General features: G+C 36.5%; 1 protein-coding gene across 1 annotated transcript in view; it reads right to left on the reverse strand.

Moving 5' to 3' along the window:
* Positions 1-21,959, reverse strand: part of LCA5 (lebercilin LCA5) — a 52,133-nt gene extending 30,174 nt beyond the window's left edge. The window contains exons 1-3 of the mRNA XM_040239076.1: positions 21,894-21,959; positions 7,063-7,447; positions 1,806-2,335 (exon numbers count right to left, since the gene is read on the reverse strand). Coding sequence (XP_040095010.1) covers positions 1,806-2,335; positions 7,063-7,261 — 729 coding nt within the window. The 5' untranslated portion in view covers positions 7,262-7,447; positions 21,894-21,959. The remainder of the gene's footprint in view (positions 1-1,805; positions 2,336-7,062; positions 7,448-21,893) is intronic.
* Positions 21,960-22,231: the final 272 nt, after the last annotated feature.

Below are 22,231 nucleotides of genomic sequence, written 5' to 3' on the forward strand. Positions count from 1 at the left end.
GGGTATATGGGATCTATTTTTTTTAACTGCATGTAAATCTACAATTAACACCAATTTTTTTTTAAATTTCTTATTCCAGTAAGAAAAACCTAAATATTGAGGACACTATACAGGAAGTATTTCAAAGACCTGAAGCTTCCCTGAGGGCTCAGCAGGTAAAGAATTTGCCTGCAAGGCAGGAGACACAGGAGATGCAGGTTCAACCCCTTGGTCAGGAAGATCCCCTGGAGGAGGAAATGGCAACCCACTCCAGTATTCCTGCCTGGAGAATCCCACGGGCGGAAGACCTTGGAGGGCTACAGAGCACGGGGTCACAAAGAGTCGGACGTGACTGAGTGACTAATACTTTCACTTTCACAGACTTATCACAGATGACTGCTTTTCATGCTCTCAAGTGGGTAGCCACATAATTCAACTCCATCTACAACACAGAATCCACAGATTTGTTCAAGTTTTCCTTTCTTCCTTCTCTTTCTTTCCTCCTCTATCATTCCAACAATCCCCTTCACAACAGGCTATAAGAGAGAACTGCAGTATACGTGTGTGGGGTGTGTGCGTACATGTGTGTGCACTACAATTCCATGTTCTCTCTATTTTACGGAGATACACACAGAGGGTGTGGGTTGTTTTTAACCATACTTAATAATCAACCTTCTGTGCTCTTGGTTCCTAATTTTAAAATCCATATGGTCACATTGTGTACTTCCCTTTAAAAGTAAACGTCAGCTCTTCATGACAATAGATGCTTCTATCCCCTTCCCGCACCCCACCACATAGGTAGGTAAATGGTCCTACAACAAAAGTTTTCATGTGTTTGCTCTGCAGTTTGACTTGATCACTGGTAGAACCTATGCAATAAGATATCTTCTGTATACTGAAGCAAAAGTTAATGATTGCTAATTTTGGAGAATAAGCTGAGTTCTTTTTCTGGCCACTGATATATACTCTATTTAATAAGCCACTCTCTTTGGGCAGGGCATTGGTATATAGAGTCTGGTATATTATATAGACTAAGAAGTACTATTTATATACCAGGTACTAAAAACATCTAATTAATACATTGCAGAAAAGCTATTTTATAGTTCTGACTTTCCCTTGTTCAAAGAATTTTTACAGCAAACATTATTCTCATACTTTTCCCCAACCTTTGCTTTCTAAACAGATTATATATATATATATATATACATATATATATATACACACACACACACATATGGTAGCATCTAATATATGTTCTCCATAACAGTCATGGGCTAGTACTCTTTTCCTTTAATTTCAAGAAAAAAATTTTTTTTGTAAGATCTGCTGTATTCTCAGACTATTAACTCAGCATCATTCCACCTACTTTTCACATCAAGTCTTATTTGAGGGAGTAGAAGAGCACCCTGCCCCAAAATATATCTTTCACAAATGTTCAAAGAAATAAAAACAGAAATTATTCATGTGGCATTTCTTACACAATGGCCCCAAATGTCAGTTTTATATACTATAGCTCTTATAGTATCATTTTCAATTTTAAAGAAACAATCACATAATCAAACAGTGTATTTCCCCCAAATAGCTAAGATTTTGGGAACTAAACATCTATTATCATGTGGCCCATTAATGTATACAGTCTTTCACATCTTGCTCTTAAAGATAAAATCTTAAATTTTTCCTAATCTCTTACTCAGAAAGATACTTAAAAAAAATCAGATTTCATTTCCAAGCAAATACTGAACTGCAATAAGCAGTCTTAAAAGTGCACATCAAATGCCCAATGAAAAATAACACGAAACAGCACAATTAGAAACTGGGAATTTTACCTTAATTCTTCTCTCTGTGTCATCTAATTTTAATTCTGCAGAAGCGAGTTTCTTTGCTAAATCAACTCGTTCAGGTAGGTGTTTAGTTTCAGAGATCTTTTTCAGTTTCTGTAAGGAAATTTTTGTCCTAAGTAGTTCAGCTTCTGTCTCTTTCACCCTTTTTTCAGATACTCGTTCTTTCTCTTGAGATTTTCTTAAGCGGTCTTTGAGTGCTGTAATCTCATTGTTATGACGAGCAATAAGTTGTGAGATTTCGTTTTCTGTGTCTTCATACTTATTTAGGGCTTTCTCCTGCCTGTACTGAAGCCTTTTCAAAGTCTTATTTTCTTTTAGCAGCTCGGCTAACTTGACCTGGAGTTCAGTTACTTCGTTCTGCAATTCATTGATTTTTAGCTGTCTTGCAGAAAGAACCTGTTTTGTAACACGATCAGGATCTTTTTGAAGTGGCTGCCTATTGAGGCTCTGGGAGCGAAATCCTGCTCGGACTCCCTTTCTGTTTGGTGGAGCCTTAGGGCTTGGTTTCCTAGGGACTGAAAAAGAAACAGTCATAACGTAAAGTGAAAGCTGTATCAGATGTAGAATTATTGACTCATCCTAACACAAATGACTCCATAACATTCTTTAGTCATTTTGTTTCCTTTAAGGACATTTTTTAAAACATTAAAAAAAAATGATTTTACAATATTTAAATATTTGGTTTTACTTAGAGCTTTTAATATATTGTTTTTATTAAGAAAGATTTGAAATCTTTTAAGACAGTTCAAGAAACATATTCTGATCCAGCAAAACAATATCCCATGGTTTACAAGGAATTATTTTACACTGTTTGAAAAGATGGCAACATCAGGCTCCAACATTTTTACCTTTGCAGATAAGATGGTCACTGTCAGCATTAGCACAGTGCCTAATAAATACAAAATGTCATGATAATCAAGTCATCTATGCCAAGATATTTGGGATCATAATTTGAAATGTGGAAATGTATGGTTCTTTAAAATTAACTAGAAGCCTTTATTTCAGGAAAAATGATGACAACGTGACAGAGATTTGGGACTTGGATTTACTACTTCACTGGTCCTTGGGCAATTCAACTTAAACCCTTTCCAGGTCTATTTTCCCTTTTGTTGTGAGGATTAACTGAAGTATGCATATAAGACAGAAAATTCTCCAAAAATATTCTCTGTCAGTATTAAGAACTTAATCCCACATATCAGTGAATGAAAATGGAAAACACTTTAGCAGTACAGATGTGATTCTAAATGCTTTCTCAGAGGTTTTCTTTTGTGTGATGTTCAAATCAAAAACATCTGGCATAATTGAAGAACAAGATAAATGACTCCAGCCTAAAAAAATAAAAGCACACAAAATCTTTTAAGTGTACATATCACAACATTTCACAAAAATTTTGAATATTATTTACTCAAAGTTCATTAAACCTTGGCCTCAATATACAGAGCACCTGCCCTTTAAAAGAGGCACCTGGAAGTTTGCCATAGTTGAAAACAACGAACTTTAATCTCCAAGGTTACTGCATTTTTTCTAGAAGGAAATGCATTCCAGAGGGGGAAAAAATGAAGAAAAACTAGAAAATCCAATCTTTCCCTACCTACTTCACGAGCCATGGATTTTATTATGTAAACAGGTAGAGAAAAACATGTTTACAATTTAACATTATAAAGTTTCATTTAAAGAGACAGAAATTTAGTAGAGGGTATATTAAATGTGTACTGGTTTGGGATTCCAGCTCTATACATGCCTAAATATTTGAAAAGAAGTAGTCATAAAAAGAAATGAAGGAAAGCCTATTAGTAACTTTGAAACTATGCTATCCAATATAGTAGTCACCAGCCACATGTGGCGGAGAAGGCAATGGCACCCACTCCAGTACTCTTGCCTGGAAAATCCCATGGGCGGAGGAGCCTAGTGGGATCCTCCATGGGGTCGCTAAGAGTCGGACACAACTGAGCGACTTCACTTTCACTTTTCACTTTCATGCACTGGAGAAGGAAATGGCAACCCACTCCAGTGTTCTTGCCTGGAGAATCCCAGGGACGGGGGAGCCTCATGGGCTGCCGTCTATGGGGTCGCACAGAGTCGGACACGACTGAAGCGACTTAGCAGCAGCAGCAGCCACATGTGGCTACTGAAAACTGAAATGTGGGTGATCCAAATTGAGTCCATAACTGAAATACACACGAGGTTTCAAACACCTAATTCAAAGAAAAAAAAGGAATGCAGAATATTCCACACACTATGATTTATACTAACTATATTTAGAAATGATAATATTTTGGATATTCTGGGTTAAATAAAAATTATTAAAATTAATCCCACCTCTCTACCTGTTTTTCTTTTTAAATGTGGCAATAAAAAATTATATTTGTGGCTTGCATTTGTGATTTGCATAATACTTCCACTGGAGAAACTGCCCCAATTTTAAATTGGAGCATCTATCATTTCAATTTTCTTTCCTTCCCAAAATACTGAGTGAACAGAGTTTTAGTGTCTATATGCTATTATAGAGTATGTATTCAGCTCTTGGAATGACAGAAACTTTATACATAAAAATGGTTGTACATAAGAATAAATGTTAATCATTCCAAATCTCTGATTTTTATGTATAAAATTATATTGCTCAGCAAATAAGATTTCATGCACATGGAAACTTAATTGAGAAGTGAAAGCTAGATATTATACGAATCAGGTTACAAATTCTCCACTAAAATTTTATTCTATGATATAGCCAGACAAAAAGGGCTTCTGCCACCAACATTTGACATCCTAAAACTCTGAACATTGTTTTCTACTATATTCTATTAACCAGAACTCAAAAAATATCTCTCACCTTTCATCTATCTCTTTCATTTTCAAAACAATCAAGATGAAATACAGGGCTAGTAACACTCAGAAGAAAGATGACTGACTGTTGTATGTATCATTCTTCACCTCCCCCTTGTTAAGTTACCACCAAAAAGAGGGTGGACAAATACTATTTTCCTTCCATCAGGTGTTAAAATTACAGTATGACTCATTAAAAAAACATGTAACAAAGATAAAACTATGCATCTACCAAAAACTTAGTATGTTTATATTACTGATAAAATGAGAAACAGAATATGTACATAATATGTAATATATAAATATGTATAACCTAAATTTTTAAATTGTATTATACATGTAACTTCTGATAGAGCACAAATTTTATTTCTGAAATAATAAGCTGAAAATGTAAAAGGAAGAACGAAGACGTTACCAAATGTGAAATTCTGCAAATTCAAGTGTTCAAGATGCTTTTTTAAATCACATTTGGTTTTTCTTTAGGTTAGTCTCAAGTGAAGTCGCTCAGTCATGTCCGACTCTTTGCGACCCCATGGACTGTAGCCGAGGCTCCTCTGTCCATGAATTTTCCAGGCAAGAATATTGTAGTAGGTTGCCATGCCCTTCTCCAGGGGATCTTCCCGACCCAGGGATCAAACCCGGGTCTCCCGCCTTGCAAGCAGATGCTTTTACCGTCTGAGCCACCAGGAAAGCTCAGTTTAGTCTACAACACTGGTAATTGCCAACTTAAGCCGAAAGAAATCAGTGTTTAAGGATGTTATCAGTATGGCCCTGTTGGCTTGCACTAAAGTGCACAGACTTTAATTCAAAAGACAATGCAAAGCAGAAAACAGTACAAGTCAGGTTGAAATTTTTCTGGGCGATACTCAAACTGTTTCTCACAGCTTTTTCTCAATTATCTTCTTAAATAAAACTGCTTCTAGGTAAGGAGTGAAAAATTAAAGTATTTCTACCAATAATTCCCAAGGTATGTGAATGATTTCTTGAGAATAAACAGTCATTTTCTAAGATCCAACCCTAAGGTCTGTTTATTCTTAATTATGCAGCAAAAGTTTAATATCAGATCATGCTCTCAACCACAAAATCAAAACAAGAAAATGACACTGGGATAGATCTGGAGGAAGAGACTATGAAACCTGCAGCACTGTACTCGTAGCAAAAACGAACAAACAAAAACATACCAGTAAAAACCATATAGAAAAAAAAAACAACTTGTTAAAGTTTTTTAAAGTTGTTAAAAGTGTCAACGTCCCTGGGAAGCCTGATCAAGGATTCACGAAAAGGTTGCTTTCAAAAGGAACACACATTCTTTGCAGATTTTAAAAAGGCAAATGTTACTTTTCAAAGTAAAAATTTATAAAGGCAAATATAATCAAACCCCTGCTTCGAACTTTTCAATAGCTAACTATTTCCCCCACAGAAACAGTCACTATCTTAACACAAGATTCTAGGCATTTCATTACCTCACCCTGTTCTCCTTTACAGCTCATATTCTACTTCCTGCCTTGCAATCTTACCACTCGAAGCTACTAATGTGATGGCTGTATTGTATCTATTAAGCGATACCATAAAACCTCATTTCACTGACGCTGGGAAAGACTGAAGGCAAAAGGAGAAGAGGGTGGCAGAGGATGAGATGATTATACAGCATCACCAACGCAATGGACATAAATCTAAGCAAACACTGGGAGATAGTGAAGGACAGAGAAGCCTGGCGTGCTGTAGTCTATGGGTTTGCAAAGAGTCGGACATGACTCATCGAGTGAATAACAACAAATAAAACCTCATTTCCCTTAGCTTACCTATGATGTACTACTGGTCCTTACATATTTTGTTACTAAGTATATACAGATTTTCTTGACTAGGGATTTATTAAGATGAAGAAGAGATTTCCAGAACATTATGCAGTCAAATATGTATTAATACCTAGCTCCAGACTAATAACATTCTAACAAGAAAAATTACTTCTAAAGATTTATGCTGTTCCAGTATAATACCATTTAATAGAAAACAGACTGGTGGTCCCAAATTCCATTTCTAAGCTGAGTTTGAACGTTTTCAGTAAGTAGAAGTAATTTTACCCAATCTATAAAAATGCCCCTTAACCACTTTACATCCATGCTTTTCACAACTTTCTGAAAATAAAGAAAGGTACAAATGTTTTGTGATATATATATATATATTTTTTTGCCTTTACAAACCCCAAGACAATCATTTATTCAGGAACAGGCGAAAACAAAAATGAGAAACCTCAGTTAGAGTTCATTGTTCTGGATACAGTATGGCTGTGAATGTAACAAAGGAGAGTACACTGTAAACAACATTTATAAAAACATATCCTATTCTCATTCACACAGGTTTCCTTAAGCACTCAGAATGAATATTCTAGGTCTACTGGAGTCTTTTAAAGGATGCTTACCGTGATGATGCACTTGGCTATCTGAAGTTTGTTTTTTAGGATGTTTTCCCTTAATACTTGCAGGTGGAGAGGGATGCACCAGCGACGACCGGCCAGAAGACTGTGGAGTAGTTCCAGAATCAGATGGACAGTAAGAGGAACAGTTTCTGCTTGTCTTATCTTCTCGATCAGTGGCTGGACTTCTTTCTCTTTCCCCCATGGCTTTGCAAAATAAGTCTCTATTCACATAATTTCACAGATTCTTCTCAGAAAAATCCACAAGCCTGAAGAGCGATTTTTGAGTCTTCAGATCCTGGGGATAATATTCAGGTCTGGGCAATCTGTTTTCTCTCTGTATCTTTAGTCCACAATTCACAATAGCAACCAGAAGATAGGCTTTTTTCCTCTACAATTAAGGAAGAGGGAGGGAAACTCATCATATTTCATGAAATAGATTTCAAGAGTTAATTACAATGAAAGATACCAAAAGCAAAACAACATATTGCTTAGAATTTTAAAAAGAGGCCATAATTTAATTTATCTATATTTTCATACATAGTTCTCTACAGTATTTGGAGAAAAGAGAGACTGTGAGAGACTAGATAGGGAACATCTAAAGTACCTGACATACACTTGCTTCTGAATAAATGTTAACTGAATCTGACTCCCTTGAATCTTAAGATTTATAACAAACACAAATGCTAGGTGAATAATAAAGTCACCAGTGTTTGGTTTTGGTGGTGGGGGTGAGGGGAAAGGTGGTAAGGAACAAGGCTGTTAACAAAAATAAGAAAAATATCTAAGACCGACTGCATAAAAATGTAAAACTGAATCATGAGAAAAATTAATCAAATTAAGGCACTTGAAGAAAAATATTTACAACATGACAGAAAAATCATGACCATCCTTAACAATCAATAAATGCCTCGTATCACACCACAATAGAGATAGTAGGTCAGAAGATAAATGGGCAAAGACATGTTTAAGACCCACAGCAGGCAATACAAAAATAGGCACAAAAAATATTCAACTTCACGCATCATTTTTAAATCTAACAAATTTCCAAAGATTCCTCAAAATAACACTAAATGCTTCCAAAATGACTATCAAGACAAGACTGGGGAAAAAAAGCTGGCAAAACAGGTTAAAACTTTAATTATGCTTTTAACCTTTGATCCAATAATTCTACTCCTGGACACCAAGAAAATTACCCTAAAAACAGGAGGAAAGTTAGGCACAAATATTGACTGTGGCACAATTAAAAACAAAAAAAAAGTACCTAAATGTCTAACCATTGCAAAATAAGAAATTAAAAAAAGTATTGAAAAAATCAATACAGCATAATATTATGCAGATGTCAAAAATGTTTACAAAAACTTTAACAAGGAAGATGCTTATACTATTATGGTAGAGGAAAAATTCAAAGTGTTGTATACAATATGATCTCCACTAGAGTCATTGAAAAATGCTGAGTACTCTTTTTAACAGAACTCAGGAACTGGAAAAAAAAAAAAAAAAACACCTGCAAAAACCAAGGTATACACGTACACAAAAATTATTTCTGTCTGGGCAACATGGATTTTAGATAAGTTTATCTGTCTGTTTAACAGAGTTTAATTTTCTAGTAAAATGAAACCAGATTACTTTTATAATCAGAACAACTCTTCTTAATATTTAGAAGAAACAAAGTCCACTGAGGACATTAGTGTTAAAAGAATACTGGGCCTGGTAATAAATGAAAGAGACATACTCAAGGCAGCATTACTGCCGTTCACTGTGGCACTGTGCAGTGGGAAAGGACCACATCCATCCAAATGACCATCAACAGGGAACTGGCTACCCACACTGGACACCTCCACAGAGCGAAGTACTGTGCCACCAAGCTCTTAAAGCAATGAGGACTACTTCTGCATAATCTCTGCAGTCTGCAGTGATCACCAAGAGACACTAAGAAAAGGAAGAGGGAGAAAGGCATGCATAGTATGCTACCACTTATTGAAGGAGGGTTCATATCTGTAACTTGCATATTTTTAAAAAGTAGAGGGATAAACTATACACTTCATGAAAACACAATGGGTTCTCCAGGGCAGGAGTATCCAAGGGAACTGTGAGCAACGGTGGAAATGTTATTAGAGAAAAGACTGGTGGTTGCCAAGGGGGAAAGAGCAGGGAGAAGAATAGAGTAGGAGGTTGGGGTTAGCAGATGTAAGATTTTATATATAGAATGGATGCTGCACAGCACAAAGAACTACATTCAGTATCATATGATAAACCATAATGGAAAAGAAGGTATGTATTAAAAAACAAAAAAGAAACCAAGGTACGTATATGTATAATGGAGTCACTTTGCTGTACAGCAGTAATTAACACAGCACTGTAAATCAACCATACTTCAATTTTAGAATACAGAAATGTTTTAAAATCAGTTCAGTATGATAGCTAGCCACATGCAGCTACTGAACACTGAAATGTGGTAGGTGTGAATGAGGAACTAATTTTTAATTATGTTGAACTTTAATTAACTGTTAAAAGCCAAATGCACTGGTGGTTAGCTGACTGGACGATACAGCTGCCGAGAAGGTAAGAAGCTGAGCTGAGGGACAGGGATAGGAGTTAGACTTCTTTACCTTAACTTCTGTAGACTCAATGCTGGAAATCATACTTTTTGGAAATTAGGTTTTTAAAAAGCATTTCCTATGAATCAAAAGAAAATCTAACTGTAGGTGGCTCAGACAGTAAAGAATCCAACTGCAATACAGGAGACTCGTGTTCAATCCCTCAGTGGGCAAGATGCCCTGGAGAAGGAAATGGCAACCCACTCCAGGATTCTTGACTGGAGGATCCTATGGACAGAGGAGCCTGGCGGGCTACAGTCCATGGGGTCGCAAAGAGTCAGACCCAACAAAGCAACTTTCAATGAGCAACTAACACTTTCACTTTCATATATATGGTTGGTGGCAAAGCCACACAGATTAACCAGTACTAACAACTTTAAAGAACACAATCCCTAGGGAGATGATTCTACTGACAAAAGAGGTTCAAAATTTTTCTAAAAACAATTTTCAATAATCGCATTGCTGGTATTATTCTACAATCTAGAAATGTGGTCATACTAGAGAGCAAGAAAGCTATGAAACACTCCTGATAGAGTGTCAGAAGGGTTCAGGACAGTGCTCCAGGAAGCTCTGACCAGTCAACGATGGGACAACTTCATCTGCAGTAAGAACTGTATCAGCAAAGGATTAAAACACATAGAACCTGTTTAAATTCATGAGGTCATATATGTTATTTTAAAAAACTAATGAGTTACCTCTGAAAGATACTAAGGAACCAACTCATTCATCTGAAAGTTGATACATGAAGAGGAAAAAATCCAACATGTATCCTGTCTACACTGTTACAAGCTGTATCTTAGAACAACAAAATAGTAGATTAGAGGAAGAATTTCTTTACAGAATTATTCTAGCTAATAAATTAAAAAGGGGAATATTCGAATGACAGAATTAGAACATTGTCATTTTGTGGTTACTAATGCAATAATGAAACTAGATCATGCTCACTAATGGCTAACACCACAGAAAATAATCAGACACAGTGTGCCTCCAGAGGAGATGCAACTATTCCACTGAGCTAACAGATTCCTTCTACAAGAAAAATAAAATCTGATTTTGATCAAACTTCTAAACTGAAATGACAATTTATAGAAAATTCAGAGGACAGAGGTACAAGGAAGCAATTAGCAAAATCTACTCTGTGGCAAATTCTGTAGGACCAACTGGCTTCTTTAACATAAACTGCAAGCAGAAAAGGAAGAGATAGGGAACGGTATCTATATATTTTAAAGGCCTCAGGAGAACAAACAACTGCCATCTATGAGTCTTGTTTCAATCCTAATTCAAACAAATTATGCAAAAGAAAATTATAAAACTGAGGAAATTAAAACACTGACTAGATATTTAATGACATTAAGGAACTGCTATTGCTTTAGGTAAGATCATGATATTATGGTTATTTTTTTTAAAAGAGTCCTTATAGTTCAAGGTAGATGTTGAGATATTTATAGATAAAATTAAATAATGCCTGGAGTTTACTTCAAAATAATCCACGGGGAAGGAGGTAAAAGTATATATTAAATAAGACTGGCCATAAGTTAGTAAAACAATGTAAAAACTGTGGACACCTGCAGCTTCATTACTCTAATATCACTCCTTTTGTATTTGTTTGAAATTTCCCTTAGTAAAAAAAAGAATTTTTTAATAAATAAATAAATGGTTCATGAAGGAAAGATGAACTTATGAAAATCAACTGTATTTCCATGTACTAGTGACCAGCAGTGGAAAATAAAGAGAGGAAAACAATGCAGTTAAAAAAAAAAAAAGATTTTTAAAAAATCAAGCAAACTAACTTAGAACGCTGTTTGAGCTGAAATCAGCAAAGCCAAGGACTAATATTAGAAATATATAAATCAGTCTGAATCTTTCACTTTGCAAATCATGAAAGAAAATATTTACACATGTAAAAAATTGTCTGAGAAAAAAGGATAATGAATTAAGGCAATTAAGTGGATCCATAACTTATCAACTGTGCAAATCTCAATCCACATCTAAATCTCAATTTTCTCATCAGTAAAATGGAAATAATAATGGTATCTTCCTTAGAAAATTGCTGTGACAACTAAATGAAATAATTAACTATCCCACAGTAAGCACTTGCTAAATATCAATTATTTATAATACAAACATACAAGATGCTCAGTAAATTCTGATTAACATTCCCTGTCAGACTTTCAGTTTTAATTTTAATAGCATAATTAAAAGTTAACTATATGATACGGCTGAGGATTATTTCTGTTTATATGCATATAGCAGAAGTAGTTCCCTATGACCTATCCCCTCTAAGTCAGGAATCCATCTAACTCTTCTTGCAAAGGGTAAGAATCCACAAAAACATTACCTGTCATTCATCTCCTATGTACCAACACTAGCTCTCTCCCTACCCACCTCCTGCCCCCAATATATGCATCTTAAAAAAAAAAAAAAATAAGGAAATATCCATTGCCCCATTATCCAAGTCTTGTTCCCTGGGACAACCATTTTAATGGCCTATACTTTTTTGCTTTTACTATTTCTTTTTATTACTGAAATACAGTTGATTTAAAATATTGTGTTAGTTTCAGTGTGTGTACGTGCATGCTAAGTTGCTTCAGTCGTGTCCGACTCTTTGCGACCCTATGGACTGCAGCCAGCCAGGCTCCTCTGTCCATGGATTCTCCAGGCAAGAACACTGGAGTGGGGTGCCATGCCCCCTTTAGGGGTTCTTTCCGACCCAGGGAACGAATCTGAGTCTCTTAAGTCTCCTGCACTGGCAAGAGTTCTTTACCACTAACTCTATCTGGGAAGTTTCAGGTGTACAACACAGTAATTATATATACATACATATATATACACATATATATATTCAATTTCAGATTCTTTTCCCTTACAGGTCATTACAAAATATTGAGTATAGTTTCCTGTGCTTTATAGCAGTTCCTTGTTGGTTAACTGTTTTATATATAGTAGTATGCTTATACTATTTCTTCAATTAGTAATTTTAGACTATGAAAGATAAGGATTTAACTCACATCTCATTTTTAAATGGCTGCAACATGCAACTACACGTTGGTTATGCAGTTTTTTGTTTAGACTTTGTCCTTTTTTCTTGAGAGAAAAAAACATCCTGCTTACCATGTCACTGACATCTATCAGTTTCTTAGTCATTCTATCTGTAGCCTGAACTCTGTTATTCTTAGGACATTTTTTTCTTGGAGTAATTTCCTATTCTAATTTAATTACTTTCTACTTGCTGTACTACTGTCATTCTGGAATTATTTTTATTGTACTTCTGTGTTAATCTACCTTTTCTAGTAGTCCATGTTATTTTTATCCGTTTTCATTGTGTTTCACTGCTCCATATTCTCACGCAACTTCTTCGGGAAGGGTTATCTTAAGTGAAAGCTCTGAGTCTTTGTATGCCTGAGAATGTCTTTATTTTGCCTCATACTTGATTATTTTTCTAGGTTCCAAATTCTAAGTCATTCTCTCTCAGAACTTTGGAGACTCCGCTCCACTGTCTTTAAAACCTCAGAGCCGCTTATGGGATGTGACAGTCATTCTTTTATTCAACATATGTTTCTTGTGCTCTCATTATGCAATAGTAATGAAAAAAAAATAACAACAAAAAATCTCTGCCTTACGAAGCTTACACTCTAGTTATGTCCACTTGATTCTCATTCTTTATAGGTAATCTTTAAAGAAAACAAAACTCCTTAGTTGCCTTTAGGACCTTTCCTCTAGCTATACTGAAATGTCACAAAGATGTACACATAGGTGTGAGGTTGTTTTTTTTTTTCATTCATTGTGTTGCCCTTTGCTTCCCTCTTCCTTATTGTGCTTAGGTTACATTTTTGATAACTGACTTTCCCTTTACTCTTTTTTAAACTTCTACTGGTTAAATAACAGACTTTCTCTCTTTGTCTTTTTGTTCTATTTTCAAAGACATTTACTCAATTTATCTTCAAAACCATCCAGGATTTTTGAATTTGTGCAAAAACCTTATTTTCTAAGAACTCTTTGTTTTGATTTTTTAAAACAATTATTCTATTCTTGCTTTAATGAGGCAATACTTTTTTTTCTTCCCCTGAGAACACTCTAAATAGACATTTTGTTTAAGATCTCTTCTGATGCAGAAATTACTTTTCACATAGCTACAGTTTTTCACTTTGTTTAGCCTAGGCTTCTTAAATACTGCTGATTTTATTTCTGTGAATTTTTGGTCACCCATAGGAAAGAAAAATGAACAAAACTGCACGTGAGCATGGCCTCCTGACAAGCACATGTTGCTTCAGGATGAACAGCAGAGAAATCAGCACTATATGGGGGACTTACTGAAAGTTAGCAAAGAGGAGGGATTATCTCCAAACACAAATGTCCGACACGGCAACTCTACTTTTTAAGTGTTATCATTTCCAGAAGAAATTACGTCCGTATTTTTTAATGGGAAAGAGAGGAAGGGGTGAAGGCAGAGAGAATCACACTGTTGATGTGCACAGGCTTGAGACACAACTATTCCATTCATAGTTTTTCAATTACTCTTTCTTCCCATTTTTAATTTTTCCTTTCTTTTTAAATCCTAAGATTCTCTGAGAATCTGCAGGATACATCAGAATACTTCTTTCCCTCTTGAGTATCTTGTGACATAGTTCTCTCTGTTCTAATCTGTTCCATGCATCATTTCCCTTTCCTGTTTCAGAAATGTGTTGTATTAATAATCTCTCATCCACTGAGGGTACTCTATCATCCTTTCAATGTTAAAGGTTTATTCTCTTTTATCCTTAATATGATTTTAATGTTGTCTCCAACTAGAAGAAAAATATGTATGGTCAGATCTACATCTTTAACAGCAAATTTAACTGTTTGCTTTAAGTAAATGGTTATTTCTTTCTTTTAAATTTATTTTTAATTAGAGGATAATTGCTTTACAATGTTGTGTTGGTGTCTGCTATACATCAACATGAATCAGCCACAGGATGAGTCATCTTTAGGCTAATTATTCCAAATAATAATTCTCAAAGCTTTAAGAGAACTTGATACAAGCAATCACTTTTCCAAAGTTTATGAAACTACTATTCAATTCATACATCTATTCAATTCAGTCAACACAAATTACTAAATTACTAATGGCTACAGATGCCATTTAAAGACAATGAGGAAAAAAGATGAGCAAAACACACTAGGAGTTCCTTTAAGATAGGGTCTGGCTCTTCCATCAAATGATGGCCAATTAAGAAAAAAAATCACAATAAATTATTCTATGTATCCTTTATATATTCCCTAAAAATATTACATGTTAACTATAGGAAAACATTTTTTAAAGTGATAAAGTCAGCCTCAGGTTATATATCCAGAGAAAACTATAATTTGAAAAGATACATGCACCGCAGTGTTCACTGCAGCACTATTTACAATAGCCCAGATGTGGAAGCAATCTAAATGTCCACTGACAGAACAACAGATAAAGAAGATAAGGTACATACATAGAATGGAATATTATTCAAAGAGTGAAGTAACGCCATCTGCAGTGGATGCCATGGATGGCCCTAGAGATTTATCATATTAAGTGAAGTAAGCCAGACAGAGAAAAACAAGTACCATATGATGTCACTTACAGGTGGAATCTCAAAGAAAAATGATACAAATGAACTTATTTATGAAACAGAAACAGACTTACAGACTTCAAAAACAAATTTACATTTACCAAAGGGGAAACACTGGGTCAGGAATAAATTAGGAGTTTGGGATTAACATATACACATTACTATATAAAAAACAGATAATCAACAAGGACCTAGTATACAGTACAGGGAACTCTATAGTCTGAAAAAGGATAGATATGTGTATATGTATAACTGATTCTCTTTACTGTACACATGAAACTAACACAACATTGTAAATTAACTATACTCCAATATAAAATTAAAAAAAAAAAAAAGAATAGTCCCTGGAACACTAGACAATATTTTTCTTGCCTTTGCCAAACTTCTGATTACTTAGCATCTATTCCAAAAAAAGGTAGGCTATTTTTAAAATATGTATCCCATATTATGTTACAATTCTTCATGACAACAAACAAGCCCTCCTTAGAATGTACTGCAATCCAAAGATCTAAGCGTTCCTAGAGAATAGAAATTTAGACACTCCTGAAAAATTTTCTTTTATAAAGTTAGGTCTTAGTCCTTGTAAAAACACAGTTGCCTGGCTAACACTACTGCCAGAAAGAACAGTTCAAACAAGCAAACAGGAAAACAAAACAAGTTAAAGAACATACACAAAGTATTAGACCAAAAAGATGAAAGGCAATAAATGGATACAGACATGATAATGCAACTATTAGAATAATAACTAATAACTTTGCTACAAAGTACAAGCAAATAAAAACCCTTGAATTACTACTAAACAAGACTGCGTAACAATTTAGCACTAGAAGGAACCCTGAGAAATGGTCCTTTCTATGCATAGATTAAGGAAACTAAGACCCAGAAAAACAGAGAGATTTACCCAAGATGGCATTTTACCTAAGGTCACAGAGTTAAATTAGTAAAATCTGAAATGGACTGTAAGTTTTCTCTTAGTTGAGGGACCTATTCACTATTTCAATAGCAACAATCAGGTGAGAACTACCTTATTTTTAAAGGCGCCTCCATCTGCAACTACACGGTTCTGTGGCACTCTCCTGCTAAAACTGAAGAAGCACTGCTGCTCCTTTTAAGAGCTAAACTCACCCGCCTTCTTTCCCACTCCTGCTCTCCATCTCAAGGACTGTACCTGCAATTCAGCCCTCTTTACTGGATCATTCCTACTAACAGAGGCTCTAATAAAGCCATTGCTTGGCTCTGGGTCCCTATTGCATCTACAACCCAATTTCTCCACGCCAATCTTCCAATAAAAGAAGACTATTCTATCTATACTAAAATAGTCTTCCCAACCCAGGGATCGAAGCCACGTCGCCAGCATTGCAGGCAGATTCTTCACCAACTGAGCCACCGCGGAAGCCCAATCTATACTAGAATATTATACTATATTATATGATAACCTAGAACCTCTACTTCCTTCCCAACGTCTTTCTAAATTCGCACTAGTCAGGTTTTCATCTTGACCATTCCCCTGAAATAGCTTTCATCAAAACAAACAATGACGTTCACCCTGGTGAAATCCAAAAATCGATTTTCTGTCCTATTTGCCCTTGACTTCACAGAGCAGTTGAAAAGACTAACCATTCCCTCCTTCCTACAACACCCTCTTTCTAACTTCCTTAGCCTCCTCTTTCCTGGTTTTCTCACTGCCTCACTGGCCATCTCTTCCTCTTCTCTGGTGAATCTGTCTCCTCTTTCTGATCTCTAAAGGCTGGAATACACAAGGCACCATGTTTTAGGCCCTCTTTTATCTACACTCTCCTCTTAGGTGATCTCATCTAGACCTCACTTGCCCTGCCTTCCAGACTCATATATTCTCCTTCCTGTTTGACAACTCCAGCTGGGTATCTAAACATGCCAATACAAAATCATGATCTGTTCACTTTCTACTCCCACCAACTTTTTCCTATTTTTCTGACCTCATTAAATGGCATTTCCATCTACTAAATTATCCATGTCACAAATCGAAGGATCATCCTGGATTTCTTCTTAATCTTTCATCCCACAACCAAACCATCTGTAAAACCAGGCTGGTTTATCTCCAAAATATATTCCAAATTGGATGATTCCTTATCATCCCCACTGCTATTGCCCTGGGCCAAACCACCATCTTCTCTGCAATAGCCTCCTAACTGATATCCTGCTTTCATTCTTGCTGCCCCAGTTCCAGAAAGCTACCTGACAGAGATCAGACAGCATCAACCAGACCTTCTAAATACCTTTCAATGGCTTCCAATAGTCATCAGATTCCTTAGCCAGACCCGCAAACTCCTGTAAGATCTGGCCCTCCTGCCTACTTCTCCATCCTTACCTCATGCCTTATCTCTTCCCCTCATCTTCTGCAGCCACAGTGGCATTCTTTTGTGCTTCTAATGTGCTAAACGTGTCACCAACTCAGAGATCCGCTGCACCTTTTACCTAGGACCCTCCCTTAGATCTTCACAAGGGTGAGATTACTCTGCTTTATTTTCTTCACAGACTTCGTTACTATTGGGAATAATCTCACATTTGTCTCTTCCTGTTAAATATAAGACCCATGGGAACAGAAATCTTCTCTGTTTAGTTCACCAGAATAATCACAATACCATGTATTAATCTTTTTGTGAAATGAATGATTAATCTATAATGCTATTTTGAATATTAGTAGTTTCATTCAATAAAATGTACCTTTCTATTTTAAAGGAAATAATTAAATCGTCCCACATTCAACTAATTGTGTAAGACTTACATAAATCTCTAAAGTGTCTAAGAAGGGAGAAAATGAACAAGTCAAAAGTTTTGCACTGAGCCATTCCCATCATAAAGTTGGAATATTCTTACTGGGTTAATTTTAAATGATGGAAATAACCTATAGGGTTTCAGACAAAATAAATTTCACCTGCAGTTACAAACATTTCTATTAGACTAATATAAACTAGTCACATTAAGTGAATAAAATTTTTTTTCTTAAAAAATTATCAACAGAGAACACTGAAGATTTATACTTCACGTACAGCTCTCCAGCTAATTTAAACTAATTTTTTTGTGACATAGAATGAGTCAGTTAACAGTTGTTCATCTGTTTCTCTTAATTGTACAAGGGTAACCAGATGAAAACAAAAACTATAAATCTTGTCCAATTTCAATTTCTAAGAATTGTTTATCTTCCAAAAGTGGCCAGGAGTGCTACTGTTGCAATGCTAGAAAGCCATCAAGTTTAGCACTTATCGTTTTCCAACTCATCTTTAAAAAGTCCCAAGTAGTATACGTCACAAGTCAGAAAAAGGATTAGTACAAGCTTCTGCAGTAACAGAACTGCCTCCTATAAATGATATACAAATCCAGTTTCAAATGAATCAGAAAGTAAACCAAAGCTGTAGAGTCCACTGTATACTGAATACTATAATAAGCATCTCATCCACGTGATTTTAAGAAAAATTCATTTTAAGGAAAAAAAAAAAAACCTATGTAAAATCAAAGAACTGTTAATTTCCTGTTATTTCCCTGTGTTCAACTTCTTTGCATAAAACATTGCTACCTGGCTACCTCTGCTGCCAACATGAATTCACATAATAGCCAACTAGATGAGTGAAATAAAAATAAACCAGGAGAGAAAGATATGAGCAATATCTACCCTCTCTCCCACCAAAACCACAAATAACTGAAGATGAGATTAAGGTAAAAACAACATTGCTGCATTAAAGCTATAACTCTTTCTCTCCTATAAGGGAGAAATGATTAGAAACAAGTAAAGTGTTTCCATTCCTCTACTTCTCGACATTCTAGGATGTTGCTAAGTGGTTCCTTATTCTACATATATTTACACAACACCGAATTTTGCTTAAAAATCAAACTATGTTTAGATTTTAAGTATAATTTCCTAGACTCTAGTTCAGATCACAGTAAAGGTTAGACTTAAGATTTAAGGTATAATCAACTTCTTTTAAATAACACACTGAAACATGGGTCAAACTAAAGCATCTGAATTACAGTCTGTATTCCCAAACTTCAGTCAGTGAAATGAAAACACAGAATATTCATTCATTTGGCATTTACTGAATACCTACCATCAGGCACTGGACTATGGATAAAGTTGGAGACACAAAAATGAGTCCTGAGAACCTGAAATACAGCTAGTTAGAACAGAAAGAGGCTGTTAAGTAAAAAATATACATGGGATTTTGAAAACAGTACATGAAAAGAACATAAAATACCTCTTTAATAATCTTAATATTCAATATGTATTGAAACAGCATTTTGGATATCTTGGGTTAAATAAAACATATTATTAAAATTAATTTCACCTGTATGTAATTTCTTGTGCGGATCCTGAAAATTACATATAGAGTTGACATTGTATTTCTATTGGACAATGCTGGTTTAAAATGACTGTATTGACTGGAGGTAGTGATAAAGTATTGATAATAATAAGTGAGACAGAGTTAAGTGTAAGAGACCATTACAAGAAGGATTTTTACGCTATACTAAGTTCACTGAAAGCAAAGGATCTTCAATAAGATTGAAATAACCACTCCGACAAAGATCTGACAATGATTCAAAAATACAATGATCCATCCTCAACCCAAGAACTTGAGAGCAATAAAGCTTAAGGAATAATAACAACTGGCCTTGAGATCAAGTGACAAATCGTAGAAGTTTGAACTAAGGTTCGGTAACTTAGAAATACAGAATGCAGAATTGATTTAGCCATGTTTATCAAGTAAAATAAACTGGACATTGTGGCCAATTATATATGGAGTAGGAGAATGAACCTAAATAAACCCTTGAAAAATTGGGTGAATATGGTACCATTCAACAGTACAGATTTGGCGAGGAAACCTGATGAGCTCGATATCAGACACAGTGAGTTGAGGATGCCTATGGGAAATCTATGTGGAAATACAAAAAAATCAATTATATAAATTTGTAGCTACCTCAAGTGTTCCAGGAAAGAGATTTTTTAAAAAATGCATTGTATATTGACAAAAACATGGAAGGTGGAAGCGAAGACTATCAAAAGCCTGAGAATGAACTCAGCCAAGAAAAGAACACAGAGTGAACAGAAGGCAGAAGACTGAATTATGAGGAAACACAATAATTAAGTGGTGGATAAAGGAGGATTCCATACAGGAGATGAGGAATGACAGGCAGGAGAAGAACCAGGAGAGAGTTTAGCATGTTTATCCTAACAGTCCTCTACTGTGTCATACAGAATTATGGTTCCATGATCGTTTAACAGAAGAGATGCAACTCTGACAAAAGAAAAATCACTTTTCTGAAGTTACAGTTAGTTTTTGACATCTAAAATGACACTCTGTCAACCTAAGAGAATCAAAACAAATTATTTCCTCTTATGTTTTGAATAAACATGCAAGTCAACATTCAGCAAAATCCTAAAGTGAAATATTTAGAACAGTAATATGTAAAACTACAACTGAAAAAGATTAAAATAATAACCACACTAAAGTGAGAAAAAAAGTAAAGAAATCTCCAGAACTGTATCCTTTTCTGTTTTACTGTTTTCCAAATTGCATGAAGCCCCTTCAACAACAACAAAAATCATTTAAATGATGACTTTGATCCCAAACAGATACCTAATCCAAACTCTTAACCTCAAATAAAGGACCATCATAAACATGTAGGTGCCCAAATGTACTTTTGTAGAGACAGGAGCCAAAACTTTCTTCAGACTTTCAGGGGAGTGCTCCACGACTGAAAATCACCACTCAGGACAGACTATTTAATACCCAATTCTTTTTTCACTTATGTAGGTATAGATGTGTACAGTCTCAGTAAATTTAATCTTCACGATATCTATACCATTCCCATTCTGAAATGGGAAAATATGATGCTAGTCATTTGTTCCCAGCTAGGAATCTGTTACTAATTGATGTTTGTAGATTATCCAAGGCAGCAAAGTGCATGAGAGGGATTTACGTTCAGGTGAGATGAGAGAGGGTTAAGCCCAGGTGAGTCAAAGAGAGGAGATGAAGCTCAGGTGAACTGGACCCGTGTTCTTCACCATTGTTACACACTATCCCGTGGTCCTGCCAACTTAAAACACCAAGTGTCTGAGCACCTACTGCAACTCATCTACGCCAAAAAGGCATTTTGGGGGGCCAACTCGTTCCTCCTCTCATCCCATCTCTGAAGGATTCATAAAAATTTCACAGCCTGCACCAAAGATCCTCTCCACGCTAACCAGTCTTCATTTCTCATCATTTGTCATCCCAGAGCTACCCAAAGCCTCACAGCCTCTTTCCCCTTCTTGACTCTGGTCCTCCTTTCCCATCTTCAGTCTAGAGGCCTCTGGGGTTTTCTAATAACTCTGAACTCCTTTCTCTAAGTATTCCTGCAATACGTTCCCTTCCTTCTCTTCCCGATCACCAAATCAACCTTTTCCCCCAACTCGCTCCCCTCAAATTCCCCTCTTCCCGGGACCCTCCTAGTGCCGGGCTCGAGATTTACTTTCCTAGGGACTTTCTCCTCCCCTCGCCCCCAAGTCCTCCTCCATCCCTAATCCTTTGAAAAGTCCACTCGCACGTCCCTGTCCACGAGAGCCACCTCGCCAGCGCCCCTAAAGCCCGGCCTCGCCCCGCAGCCCCAACTCCCCCCTTGTCTCCACGCCCACCCCAAAGCCCACCTCCAGCCCGCGGCGGCCCCTCCTCAGCGCCGACTCGGCGCCCGCCGCCTTGCCTTCTCTCCGCGGGGCCTCAGCGTCTGTCGGCTAAAGAGGGGGTGGGGGCGCCTGACTCGGCTGCGGGGGGTAGGGGGGGAAGCTGCGGGGCGGGCGCAGCTTCGGGGCGGGCGCGGAGGGGGCCGGGGTGCGGGAGGTTTGAACACAGCGCCGGAGCAGGGGCGGAGACAGCCGGCCGGGGGCGGCCGCGGCGCGGCGACCTCGGCTCCAGGGAAACGGAGGCGGAGGCCCAGACTGCACCGCGGGGCGCGCGCAGCCAATGATATGCCCGCCCCCGACCTCCC

This window comes from Oryx dammah, unplaced genomic scaffold (assembly GCF_014754425.2).
Source record: "Oryx dammah isolate SB20612 unplaced genomic scaffold, SCBI_Odam_1.1 HiC_scaffold_4, whole genome shotgun sequence".
NCBI classification, from domain to species: domain Eukaryota; kingdom Metazoa; phylum Chordata; class Mammalia; order Artiodactyla; family Bovidae; genus Oryx; species Oryx dammah.